Below are 14614 nucleotides of genomic sequence, written 5' to 3'. Positions count from 1 at the left end.
GCGTGGCAAGAGCGATACAGTGACAACGCTGTCCCCACTCAGCGTTCCCAACCGTACGATAATTATCGTACAAACACGATAATTTGGTGCCTACGTACGATGTACGATAGCATGTTATTATCGTACGCTGATTTTACGATAATTTCTATCAGGCAAAATTCGAGAATTTATATTATTTCACCCATACAAATATGAAATTTTGACGTGTTTCATATCGAACTTTCATGGGAACAGTGAAATTTTGTCAGATTGAATTTTAAACTTGGCGCGTTTATTGAACATAAAGTGGAAAGGGAATCGGTTCAGGTCTGTAGTCTGTACCATGCGTAAAACCAAAGAGTATAAAAATATTAAGGCACGTAAAACGTTTGGGTTTTACGTACGATAATTTTACGCCCCTGGTACGATAATCAGCTCACTTCAGGTTGCTAACACTGTCCCCACTTCGCGTCAGACCGCCCCGATCTGCCGTGAGGGCCTCACACGTGTTTATTGTTTTCGCACAGATTTTTTATGATATGAGGACCGAATATGCTCCTCATAACATCACTTTTTGTGAACGAAACGACAGCGCGGTTTAATTTAATGCCAACACCATTAGAAAAAAGGATTATTATTAATTGTGAAAAATATCATGATTTACACTATTAACACTCTTTTAACATAAAATATAAGTCTGTGAGTGTGTAAAAATAAATCCAGCTAATTACACATCAAACTTATGTTTATAATTAGGTATACGACATGAAAATATATTAATTACCAAGCAATAATAATACGGATAAGCAGTGGTGGCTCAGTGGTGAGACCTCGGACTTCGAATCGATAAGTCCGGGGTTCGAGACCAGGCGAGCGCGCAGGAAATAAATTGATTTTTCAATTTATCTGCGCATGTTGTAACATCACCACTGCTCGAACGGTGAAGGAAAACATCGTGAGGAAACCGACATGTCGAAGAATTAAAAAGTTCGATGACATGTGTCATTCGCCAACACGCACTTGGCCAGCGTGGTGGATTATGGCCTGTACCCTCATAGGAGGCCCGTGTCCCAGCAGTGGGAACGTATATGGGCTGATGATGATGAATAATACAGATAAATACTGAACATAAGTAGGTATAATAGATATTAAGTAGTATTAGTTAAAATATACTTTGACTGTTAGTCAAAGTTTATTTTTACTAACAACGTGTAAATGAAGAAGAAATAATAATTACCAACGAACTAACCTTTTCTATAATACTTAACACGGCACATTTTTCAAATTATCTTGCTCAACCCTGCTCAAAAATTTGAGGGTGTTGTTGGAACTTTAATATGTCAAAACTATTATATATCTAAACTACGATACAACTTGCTTGCGGAAATGCTCATTACAATTGTGAATCTAAAGAATAACTAACAACATACTATTCAATTTTATTGAGCTGATGAATATCTTTTGCCTGGAAGAAATCACCGTTGCCTAATAAATATACTGTGTTTTCTTATAAAACCGTTACATAATTTATTTTATCTACTTAAATAATGAAAATGATATTATATTTATAAAATATAAAACATATTATGTAAAATGATTAAAAATAAATAAATGAAGCAACTACGATTCAAAGAAAACATCTTTTTCAGTGTTAAAATGCTCTTAGCAATCCTGGATGATGAACTGTATCATGTAGGTACTCTGATCCCAGTACGGTCGGTACCTCGATAGCCATAACGATAAATATTATAATCAGATAACCGCAAAGTCAAAATAAAAACATTACTTGTACAGTTGTGAGTGCAAAATTTACGTTTCATTTGGAATAACATTTTTTTCGGTACTAAAACGTAGTCGTTTGATATGTGGTTGGCTGCCCCTCCTCTCCTTCCTGAAAAATATCCTCCAAAATTTCCCGAGATACTTCCAATGATTGAACCATTGGACGTTGGACATTAACTTCAGTCAAAAATTAACGAAGCGGATGATTACTAATTTCCACTTAATCCTCGCTGCTACTATCTTTACCATCAAATCATCAATTTTCAAGTGGTGTTGTAAAAATATCAGCAGAAATCGTCTTCCAAAGGCGATATAATTTTATGAGCATTGAATCTGTAAATAACAAAATCAAAAGTTAACTGTAAATCTATAAAAAAAGCTACTTACAAATAAAATTTTATCAAAAACTACTGTTCCCAATGCACCTCAAAATAATAAAAGAATTCATCATTTTATTATTTCATTCTAAAAGTGTGATATAATACCTACCAACAAAAAACATGAATTGCTATCATTATAAAAAATAAATACCTATAAGTAACAACTTACTTTTTGTGGGAACGCATGATGGTGAAAATTCACAAAACACGAAGATTGCATTTGATATTTTTGGTTTTATGGCATTCAATTGCTTTATAAATATCACTACATAGTATAAAAAAGTCGCTTTCTCTGTCCCTATGTCCCTTTGTATGCTTAAATCTTTAAAACTTCGCAATTTTTGATGCGGTTTTTTAATAGATAGGTTTTAGTATATAATTTATTAGGTTTTAGACAAAGCGGACGAACCCGCGGGCGGTAAGCTAGTAAATTTATAAAATACGAAGATTTTTAAAATTGTAACTAATGAACGCAATCAATATTAGATTAACTGTAGATAATGGTGTCTAGTTTTACTTAAAATAATAAACATCTACCCTCACTTTAAAAAAATGTAGTATATTTATTATTTACACGAAATATACCTTATAGGGAAGGGAAGATATGGGCTAAAGAGTTAAATAAATAACATAATTATATTTAAATTATTAATTTCCAACTGTGTATTCAGTAGTGTTAACATCTAAATTGATTTGATTTTTACGAAATCTCATAGATGGCGCTGTTACAAAATTAACATTATACAACTTACATTCTTTAAACTATGTTTCTCTTCCCAAGTTACTTAAATGGCATAATTTTTATAGTGTCAATCTAGATATTGTCAAACAACATTTATATATGCGTCATTTGATTATTAATTTCCAATAGTTAACGTGTGTTTGATTTTTCTAACACTTCATAGATGGCGCTGTTTCAAATTTGTCTTTATACTGCTAAGATTCATTTAACTGTTTCTCTGCCCAAATTACGTAAATGACATAGTTTTTATTTTGTAAAGCTAGATAATAGCATGGCTTACTCGAAACCAACATTTAAACATGAGTCTTTAGATTGTACGCTGTCGTAGTACACGGAATATGTAAGAAAAATAAAGGCTCACAGCTCCTCCCCCGAAGGTGATATCATGATAATATGTTTAAACTATCCTCACCCGACCTCTTAGGAATATTCATGCAAAATTTGAAGTAAATCTATGCAGTACTTTTCGAGATTAGCTCGGTCAAACATACAGACAAACAGACAAACAGACAAACAGACAAACAGACAAACAGACAAAAATTCTAAAAACTATATTTTTGGGTTCTATATCGATTATAGATCATGGATTATGTATTCTTTTAAAAAAATATTCAATGTACAGTTTTGACTTTCCTACGATTTTATTATATGTATAGATCAATCATTATAATTATTATTTTTTTTAATTTCAAACATGAACTATAGGTGTAATGTATATAAGTGAATTTTTCGATACAGTAAATACCTAACCCTTAGATATTATAATTCTCCGTTGAAAGAGTGTGGGATTTCACAATTGAGTATTTGAATAAAAAAAAATTATTGATTTTTTTTATGTATTTTGAAACTTTATTATTAATAATATTGATATTTAATGCAAATAACTTACAAAAAAAAATTTTTCCGTTAATTATAAGCAATTAAAAATTGATGAAATTTAAGTTAGAATCACGTGACTAAAAACGCGCCATGACTGGTCACCACAGTTGTGACGTCATAATGTTATAGCTATTATTAACTGCAGTACATAGCGTTTAGATACGATTTGTTAGTTGGTTCCGAATTAGTTAGTTAGTTACGAATAATATTCTTGATGTTGATATATTTATGATCACCGATTTTTGTCAGGAGTTGCCTTTGTAGTATTCGTACATAATGGTACAAAACGATAACTTTTGAGGTTCGCCATTTTTAATATAAATTTAAATAATATAATTAACAATTAATATAATTAATATGTAATTTAATAATGACAACAAAATTAAATAGATCAAAACACTGTATTTATTATTAACAAGCTTTTATTAGCTTCACCTGTATGTTTGTATGTAACCGACTCCTTTCGAAGTTTCGACTCGATTTTGACCCACTTAAAACCGACGGATTTTGTTCAAATTTTGAACACTTATCAAGGTCCGATGACAATATAATAATATCATAAATTTATCCTGATAAGGATCGCCAGGATCAGCTTAGAACATATGTTTGTATGTAACCAATTCTCCTTTCGATTCGATTTAGACCCACTATAAACCGACGGATTTAATTTAAATTTTGTATACCTACTTATAAAAACCCGGTAACAATACAATAATTTCATGAATTTATCTTTTTATCCTGTTTAGTTTTTCAAACTATATTTAATTTTCTATCAACTGCAATGAGTGAAAACTAACATTATGACGTCACACGCGCTCGGGTGACGCTTCGGGAGTTGTCGGCGTGTCTTCGGTACTGGACTCAAAGACTAATTTTTATTTTGAAATAACTTTTGAATTATTGCAAAAAAAATAAAAATAAAAACAGTTTTGTTATAAAACTAATATATAATCTTTCCATTTATCACAAAAAAAAATTTAATTCAAATACTCAATTCATAGTGCTTCTAAGCTAGTTTTTATAGTTCACCGCAAAATTTCAGTTTCATACCGCCTGATTAAAAAACTTATATCGTTGTAAGTTGAGACCGTAGAGTGAGAATGAACCATAGAGGAGGCACTAAAATGACAAGGAATGCGTGAGAGAAATACACTTATGACTATAAAGCTAAGAGCAAGAGAGACAGAAACATTGTTTTTTGTTTCTCTCATGTTATGCGATTTCTTTTGTTGGGGACAAAGGCAGTTTGTCCCAAACAAGCGGCTACAGTCCATTGTTTTGCTAGTTTTCTGTTTTTTCTCGCTGTTAAGTGACTTCAAAGTTTAATAAACGTTGACAGTGATCTGTTTTAATCCGACTTTAAGTGAAAATATGGTGCGTTGTAGTGTGATTGGTTGTAAAAATCGGCCGGAACGAAGATTACCAAATATTACCTTTCACACGTAAGTAAACTTATTTGAAGTATATTGTTTTATAGAACTGGATATAGTTGATACATTTTCATTAACTCTAATGTGAAATTATCTACAAATATATAATATTTTCATCGAAATAGACGTAAACATTTTTTTGTGTTATCCGACTAAATTACGAAGTGTTCTTGTTGTTCAGGACGCCATTTGTTTTTACGTAGTTTCAAATTTATGGTATAATCATGTGATTAACATTAGGGATACCAGTACAGGGTAAAATTTTCCCCAAAATCGTGAAATGTTTTTTTAATATTAAATGTTAATGTTTGTGTAAAGTTTGTTACACGGTTCGGTTTTCCGGTTCAGCTTTCCTCATTTGCATTGGTTTAAGTATTTTTTTTTTCAATGTCGGTTTTTTTGTATATTCCAGGTTACGATGCACATCATAACGCTGAAGACTGCGAAGCTGGCCCTTCCACACGAGCTGCAGCTGCCACTGAAGGCAGCGAGGACCCTGCCCCGTCAGGAGAGGCGGTGTTGGAGTAAAATCCGGAAGGCCACCCCCCGCGCCTTCCTCACCGAGGTGCGGCGCGCCTTTATAAGAACGAACGAGCGGCGGAGTCGTCCATTTTCGTCTGCTACTCGCGCGCACATTATCGCGGACCCTCTGCCCATTTATTTCTACCGTCATTTTGCTGTTCATTTTCAAATAAATGTATTTCGTTTAATTTGCTTTTAATTTGAACTATTTCCAGTACGTTTTTATTAGACTACATTTACGGCTGTATCTTCTAATTGCGTTGACATAGAAATTTGATTTTATTACTGCTTAAAGGTATAATAGACCTAAGTTTTTGATGTGAATATCAATTATTGAATACCTACATTACATTTGCGTTCATGAGTAAAGGGGTTATAAGATTAATTTTTTTTTTTATATAATGTAATAAAAAATTCATGTTTTTCGTAATTATTCCCGTATCTGTTTTATAAGATATTATTCTGTCTTCTGATTCAAATTCAATTTGAATCTGAATCAGAAGAAATAGCAATTAAAACCGCATATTCTGAAACTAGCAACTACTTGCAAGGGAATCACAACCTACAAGGTACTCCCCACGTCCTATAGCACAGACAAAGAAAAAATTGCTACAAGCAACATTTAAAGATACAACATAATAAAACAATTAGGTTTGTTCGAAGCCCTCGGTGCGCGAGTCCGACTCGCACTTGACCTTTTTTGTCCTAATTTTACTGTATTTTCTATTATTATTTACCATTGATTGAAATGATATCTAAACTTTAGCCTTGTTTTTTTATAAAAAATATATGAACTGGGATATTTCGATATTTGTGGTTAATTGCGAGAAGTGTAAAAGCAAAAGTTGTAATAAATATTTTAAATACCTACAACTTTACCATTAAACTTTATTCCGCAGTTATAGTTTTTTTAATCCCGATCTCAGATCGATCGTAAATAACTTTTCCTCTAATTTTTGTTACCTATATTCTCTTCCGTTTGAAATTGATTTCATTGTTCTATAATATTACTTTTATGTTTCAAAAGTTAATAAAAAATCATGTTGAACAATATTACTTTGTTAATTTCAAAAGTTAATATTAAATTAGTGGTCCACTTAGGTCGTGCACATGGCCCAGGGGGGGGCATGGCCCATGACCCCCATGACCCCCCCCCCTGGATCCGCGCTTGTACCGGCCGGCCGCCCGGCTATATATTTTATACCCGTGCGAAGCCGGAGCGGGCCGCTATGTTTTTATATACAACGTTCACAGTTTTTCTGTAGTGTATTTACTATTTAGTATCAGCATTGCACCCGTGCGAAGCCGGGGCGGGTCGCTAGTTAAGTTAATAAATAACAAAATCTTTTCAAATCTGTCTTTTTCTTCATAAACCTATCTTACAAAAAAATACCCAAACATTTATAGATATTTTGCCAGTTTTTCGGATAAAAAGTTTTTGTAATAGTTGGCAACATTGACGTAAGGATTCGCCATCTCGTTCGGGTATACGCCGATGTCGTCTCTAGTACATTCTCCCTCTACGGTTGAGACCTTTGGGATCGAACGCTTACCAGTGAATAATTAATTTAAACCAGGTCAGACGCCTTACCAGTGCCTTTAAGACGTTGGTTTAAAAACTAAGGCTTAATATAAGGCTTAGTACACACATTTATAGTCGTAGCTTTAATTAAAGAAAACCGATATAATATGATCACAGAGAGTTAAAAGAAAAATAAGCATGTACCTACCTGTTAAAATAAACCGAAATATTCGTTTATATCTATTACATTTATAGTATTTTTGTTACTGCAGTCAAAATTTTTATCGTATAAAATGTTTTTCCTTTGTTCTTTCAATTTTATCTACCCGAATCAGATACCACATTACACAATAAATTATTTATTGTAATACTTTGGTAGTAATTACAATAAATTTGATTAGATTTTATTCTATTTGTAAATATCGAAATTTAATAACATATTTGGAAAAGCTTGTATTTATGGATTTTATGGTTGATGAAAATTAATATGATACTCCTTAACTATGCTCATTCACATTTTACTTTATCAAAATGAAAAACAATTAGTAAGAAAGATCCACAAGTTCCAAAGATATTCCAAATAGCGCACCAACTCGGAATGCTATCTCTAATCTCACCCGAGAATATTCACCTAACAAGTTGGAAACAATTTTAATCGACCGACAACTGTTTATCTCGATATCCACGTTTATACATGCGAGAAACATAAATACGGTGCCTATCTGATAAAATCACGTGACACATCGTCCCCTGACTTCGGCCTCGTAAAAACAAGTTTTCCCATTATTTCTATGCTGACCCGACTGTCGTTTTGATAAGGGTAACGCACATAACCGATGTTGATTTCAGTTTGATTTGCCCGAACCAGATAATGGGCTTTTCATTTAGATCAGTATGTAGGGTAGGGTGATAATTATGTCGCTATTAAAATAGCACCTTTAACGTGACGTGCAGTGTAAATTAAAAGGAAATTCTGTCGCGTACGTCTGCTTCTTTCAGAGGTCAAGCATCATAAAATGGATGCTATTGCGTCTGCAAGATGTTAAAAATATTCAGTAGGTACTTATTTAATATTCATGATCTGTTTATTTATAAAACTTTTAAACCTATTTGATGATTATGCAGTTCATAAGTTAATTATTGATGTCTTTAAAAATGTTATAAATACACTTATCATAGAATGAATGCAGGGACGTTTTAACTATATTTGAAGTAGTAAGTAATTGCTTCGCAGTATCGATATAAAGTTAGCCACTCTCTAGTAGAAGTTTAAAATTCAGACTGCGTTCGAAGCGTAATCTTTTAAACAAGTTGGGGACTGAATTTGTCTTTTCGTGCCAAATATTTGAGGTCGTGCAAATGAATCTACCTACAAGAGTGCTTATGTTTGTGATTAGTATTTGAAGTGTAGGTACCTTACATAGGAATAGTGTGGTAGTATTGGCTTAGATTTATTCGTAGATACATCGGATTTGTCACTGATGATAAGACTTTTTATGTAACTTCACTTATACTTTAGAATAATACTTATTTCATAGATCAAAGGTGTTTAATAGACTCTTTATATCACTTCACTTATATTAGAATAATACTTATTTCATCAAAAGTCTTTGTTTTGAAAACAGAATGAAAAAGTTGTTCTAAATCATATATTATTCCATATTGTAGAGATTATTAATCGACATTGAAAGTGTATGAAAAACTGAATTATAGTTATATTTCTTATGTTATTCTGATCTATTTTGATAGCGTGCAAAAAATAGCTTATAATCAAGTTTTCTAAAAGTCGATTATGGAATATTAAAAAACTTATTAATATTATTAATTTGAACTTGAATATTTTACTCGTTCTCATAGACAAATCGATAGTTTATGTCTTCATTTGAGCAAATCGTGAGTGCCATTATCACTTTGCCTGCGGCAAAATGATTTCAAATGACTTCTTGGCTAAATTGGTTTTTCGTTAAAAATTGCTCATGTCAAAAATAATTTAAATTTTAATAATGTTTAGTCTCCAAATGTATTGCTATTAATTGTTTTTATGACTTCTTTAAATTTATTAAAGACATAATTCTGGTGCTTTGAATTATTATTTGTGTAGAGTTTAGTGATATCTAAATATCACCTTGAACAAGTGAAATGGTATATCTTTGCAGTAGATAGATATTCCAGATAGGAATATTTGTTTTTTAATTAGTAATTTACTTATGAATATTTAGTGAATATTAAGAAATAATTATGACCTCTATAAAATTCAGTATCTCTACATAACAAAAATCATGTTTTCAATTTTGAAACAAGTTTAAAAAATGCAACGGAAGAGAAATAAAACAAAAGCAAATAATATTCATAATGTTTATATTTTCACGTTTTCTTTTATAATATTCATCCAATTTTTTACAAAATATACAAATAAATCATAATGTAGGTAGTTATTTACAGTCTTTTGTGAACAGGTAATATTTAACAAAATTATATAATATTTTAAATGCGTATATACATAATAAGTTTTAAACTTTGGCATTTAATAATTTAATAGACTGGAACGTGGTTACACGCGTAATTTGTACTATTTACAATACTCAAACTTATAAATTACTATCGCAGTTAGGAAATCAATCCATGAAGTGTCAATGTACAAACCTAAACATAAATGCATGTCTTAATCTAGAGCTTAACATAATTATCACTGTTTCGGACTAAATACGCTTAAGCGTTGCAGTTAGTTACCTGCGTTGGAGCATACGCTACGCCCACAACTGCGCGTGCGGCGGTATTCGGTGGGGGTGCGGGTCGCGCGCGTGCACGCTCGTGGACACGGCCAGCCGGTCGGCCAGCCCGTCCGCCAGCAAGGGCGGCAGCTTGCCCGGCGGCGGGGGCGGAGGCGGCGCCGGCGCCCTCCCGGCCCCCACCGGCGACACCGACGCGTAAATGTTTACCGTCGACCGGTGGTACTGACACTTCCGCAAGTCCGGCATCGCGAACCTCAACTTTTGCCAAAACTGTCTATCGCCCCACTCGATGCACGTATTCGCTTTCAAACACAACCGTAATTCGGGATCGATGTCTCTATTCGGTAAATCACCTAACAATATTATTATCAGTCTTCTACGTCTCTCTTTTAATACTTCGTGCAACGCCGTTTTGAACTCGAATCTACACCACTCGTTATTTATAAAGTTTTTAGATAACACTATGATTGTTCGTTTGGAAGATTCAACGGCTTCTATTATTGTATCAGCCACGTAGGCCGAAGCGTTGAAGTCCCGATAATGTAGACATAAACGGAAGCTTGGATCCGTAGATTCTAATCCAGGTGCAAGCATTTGAGCTACGAAAGCTTCGTCTTTCACGCTATAACTTATGTAGGCGTCAAACAGCCTGTCTTTATCAGCTTCATCATCGAAGGCCGTGCTTTTATAGCACATGCGGAATCCGCAATGATAGTAAATCCATACTCTAAGCTCACGTCTCCAGTAAAACACGCCACATATGAGGACAGAGCTTATCACAAATACGCATAGCGATATTAGAAGTAATGGCAGGTAATCATTTATCACTTGATTCTCGATTATAGATGAAACTCCTCCAACATGGCTGGTACAAATTGTCGAATTAAAATCTGACATATGAGGTCCAACAGCATTCGTTAAATTGTCAAAAATGCATGTTATTTTATCTGCATCTTCAACTTTACCTAGGTTACTTTTAAACCAACTTCTAAATTTATGTATATATTGGCAATCGCAAGACCAAGGATTGCGTGAAAGACTTATCTCAACCAAATATGGATTCATCGTGAATTGCCACACGGCGAAGCTATAAATGTTGTTTCCCTCGAGCCGTAAAACCTCTAAATACATAAGTTCGATGAACGTTCTATTATCGATATAATGTATTTTATTGTCTTGGAGATGCAATTCACGTAAATTTTCAAGAGGCGATAATTCAAATCCTAACAACTCTTTAATATTGTTCTTTTCTAAATGCAACACAGTCAAGCGTTTTAGTCCACTAAATGTATTATTATACAACGCGTCGATGTTTGAGTTATTCGCGTACAATATTTTTAAATTTTTACGTCCAATGAAGGCGTGACTTGTTAAACTACCAAAGTTATTACCATCTAAATACAGTTCAGTAGCGTCCATAGGAATACTGCTAGGTATTTCGGCATACCCAGCGGCCGAACAGTCCACTATATTAGCCGACCACGGTTGGTCATGATAACACGTACAGTTGGATGGGCACGTCATTTCACAATCACAAGCGTCAAAATCACAACAATGACACAATGTAAAACAGTGCGTTTTATATGTACACAAAAACTGAGATGATTCCGCTTCTACGAGCGGTATATAGGTCCTTTCACGATTATATAACAATTTACAATAAATACTTTCCAAGTCCATCACTCTAGGGTGTTGTCGAAGATGATCTAGTTTATTTATACGTTGTAGCCACTCCATAGTACAGTCACACTGAAAGGGATTTCCACCAATATAAAATTCGGGCAAAGGCCTCCCCGGATCAACTGGAGTTAAGCGAAGCGCATTGAGATCCATACTAGTGATCTGATTTGCATACAAATCGACTCTCGTTAAATTGGTTTTTCCGACAAAAGTTTGGGCTTCAACTTGTGTAATTTGATTATCGTTCAGGAAAAGAAGCTCAACACTGCTGGGAATAGAGTATGTAAATATCTTCGTCATTTTGTTGAAGCTTACGTCGAGAGTTTGTAATCGTAACTCTTTATCTATGCGATAGTTATTTCCCAATTCTTTGATGTTATTGCTGTGGAGATCTAACCACTGTAGTCCCGTGGGTATAACAGAGTAATCAAACCAGTCTATTTTGTTATCTGATACGTTCAACCACAACAGAGAAGGTATATTTACGAACAGGCCTTGGATGTCTGTAAGTTGGTTCGCATCTAATCTAATCGCCTGTAAATTTTTTAATGACTCAAATGCGCTCATATCAATATGTCTCAATTTATTTCTTGCTAAATTTAGAATTTGCAAAGACGGCAAGTCTGTGAATACGTCTTTGCTAATATTTTCTAATTTATTTCCAATAAGACGTAATCCGTATACATTATGAAGACCAACAAAGCCCGATTCTTCCAGAGATGTTATCTGATTTTCGCCGAGATCGAGTGTCCTCAATAAACGCATATTTCTGAGCGCTATGGGCACTTTTTTCAAGCGGTTGCCGTTTAAATTTAGATCTTGTAATGATGATGTATTACGGAATGCTTCTGGATGCAACTCTTCGAGGCGGTTATTATCAATTGATAGTAAAGATAATACATAAAGTCCATTCAAAGCGTAGGCATCGATATGAGTAATTTTGTTGTAAGATAAAATTAAAGTGTGCAAATTATTCATTGGTGCAAATGTGTCGGCGGCAATATTCTCCAACATATTGTGTTGTATATTTAAAATCTGCAATGTGTATAAATCTTTAAAGATTTTGGGTTCAAGCTTCGTCAATCTGTTGTTAGATAAGTTTAGTAGCACCATTCTAATAAGACCGGCGAAAGTATTTTCATTTATCCAAGTGCTTGTAAGATGGTTATTTGATAAATCCAATGCTAACAATTGGTCAAGGTTAGCAAACAAAATAGGTGAAAGCACACTGATTGAATTATTCTGTAAGTATATTTCTTTTATCACTGGTCTACAATCTTTAAATAAGTCTTGTGGGAGAGCAACAATTTTATTGTTTGAGAGGTCTATAATTTGTAACTGTTTTAGGCCTGATAGGGCCTTGTCAGCAACCATTGAAATCTCGTTATCATGTATGTGTAATTCTTTTAGCCTTCGTAGGGCGTGAAAACCATTTTCTGGCATCAGCACAAAATGATTGTTTGATGCATCCAAGACTTCTATGTCCAGCGAACACGAGGCATGTGGCATTGATGCCGATGGTGGTGGTCCCTCATGATCACTAATTAAAGCTTGATGCATTGCTCTCTCTCTAAACCCCAAATCGCTGACATCCTGAAGTCTATTTGAGGAAACGTTTAAATAAACTAAATTAGTGAGAGGGCAGAATAAATTTTCAGGAAACGACCAGATGTTGTTAAAACTTAGGTCTAATTTCTCTAACTGTCGTACCGCAGTAAAACTTTCAGACGCAATCTCCAAGCTCATGGCGGCCCACTCAGTATTTTTCGTTCGTATCGTTAAATTTCGAAGATCTCTCAAGCCGGAGAGAACACCGGGTGGCCATCTTCCAATTTTACAGTTGTCCAAAATAAGCTCACGTAGTTTCACTAAATGGGCGAAACTACGATCGTCCAAAGAGCTTTTGTACATCATTTCTTCGTTGCACTCTATTCTTAGCGATGTTGTATGCTCTGTAGGAATAACACTGAAGTTTGTAGTGTCGAACTCACTATTAATCGTTCGTAACTTACACGTGAGAGATACTTCATGTGCATCATTGGGGCCTTTAAGCCACCACTGACAATCATCGGGAGCTTCATATTTCAGCGGTAATGAGCTCTGATCAGCGACATTGAGTGCCACAACAAATAGGAATGTGATTTGGCTGATGAATGAGTTCTTGAAAGACATTTCTTGAATAGCCATCGTGAACAAAATCAAACATCAAGATAGAAGAAAATCAAGAGACAGAAAGCTTAGTGTCATGTTTTTTCCGTCGGCATTCGTTTGCTGTGTCCCCTTGCCGGATGTGAAGTATCCATCAATTTATAAATCAATTCCGTTTTAATTTAATACGTAGTCCTTGTAATTGCACTGGAGCACATTTTCTTACTAGTAAGATTCACACATTCCATAAGTTTGTAACGTTCAGTATTTTCACTAAGTCCACAATAACTTCTAATACGTATTATTTGAAATAAAACTGTAAATAACTGTTCGTTTTAATCGTGGTGTAGTATTGATTGAGTTTCGACGTTATAAGACGAGTTTGATATTTTTGTTATTGAAGTACGTATTCATAATCGTGTTTTCACAAATCGCTCGCGTTAAGACACAGCGTCGAGTGGCACGACCGTTCCTCAACGCCGCGTGGAGTCAACTGAATGCTCGTAGACACCAGAGGCATTGCAGTCGTTGAGTATACGCTCCGGGGGAGAGGCGCGGGGTGAGGGTGGGATGAGCCGAGTGGTGGCGAGCGTTCACGAGAACTTATGACAGTAAATTATTTTTTACTGAGCTTTGAGAGATCGGCTGTGCGAAACCGCGCTTTGAATGAACGTAGGCATCAGCTGCTAGAAGCGGTGACGGAAAGTGTTAAAAATTTAGTACAGCTTTCAAAATTTTGTCGTGATTTTTAATTATAATAAAGACCTAATAACATAAGTTAACTTTTATGGTATGCAACCAATTTACTCGTGTTTTGT

At 34.4% G+C, this 14614-nt stretch overlaps 1 protein-coding gene and 1 long non-coding RNA gene across 2 annotated transcripts in view; one reads left to right on the top strand and one right to left on the bottom strand.

The window, feature by feature from the left end:
* Positions 1-14277, bottom strand: part of Toll-6 (Toll-like receptor 6) — a 116628-nt gene extending 102351 nt beyond the window's left edge. The window contains exon 1 of the mRNA XM_090109769.1: positions 9967-14277. Within this exon, the coding sequence (XP_089965895.1) occupies positions 9984-13835 (3852 nt within the window). The 5' untranslated portion in view covers positions 13836-14277 and the 3' untranslated portion in view covers positions 9967-9983. The remainder of the gene's footprint in view (positions 1-9966) is intronic.
* Positions 4850-5902, top strand: LOC149903019 (uncharacterized). Its single transcript, XR_016457493.1, has 2 exons — positions 4850-5204; positions 5605-5902. It is a non-coding gene; the product is annotated as an uncharacterized LOC149903019 (long non-coding RNA).
* Positions 14278-14614: the final 337 nt, after the last annotated feature.

Source organism: Colias eurytheme, chromosome 14 (assembly GCF_061535395.1).
Source record: "Colias eurytheme isolate Ceu_HAF_F1 chromosome 14, ilColEury1 Martin Lab GWU primary, whole genome shotgun sequence".
In the NCBI taxonomy this organism is placed as follows: Eukaryota; Metazoa; Arthropoda; class Insecta; order Lepidoptera; family Pieridae; genus Colias; species Colias eurytheme.
This window is presented reverse-complemented; position numbering and strand designations above follow the sequence as displayed.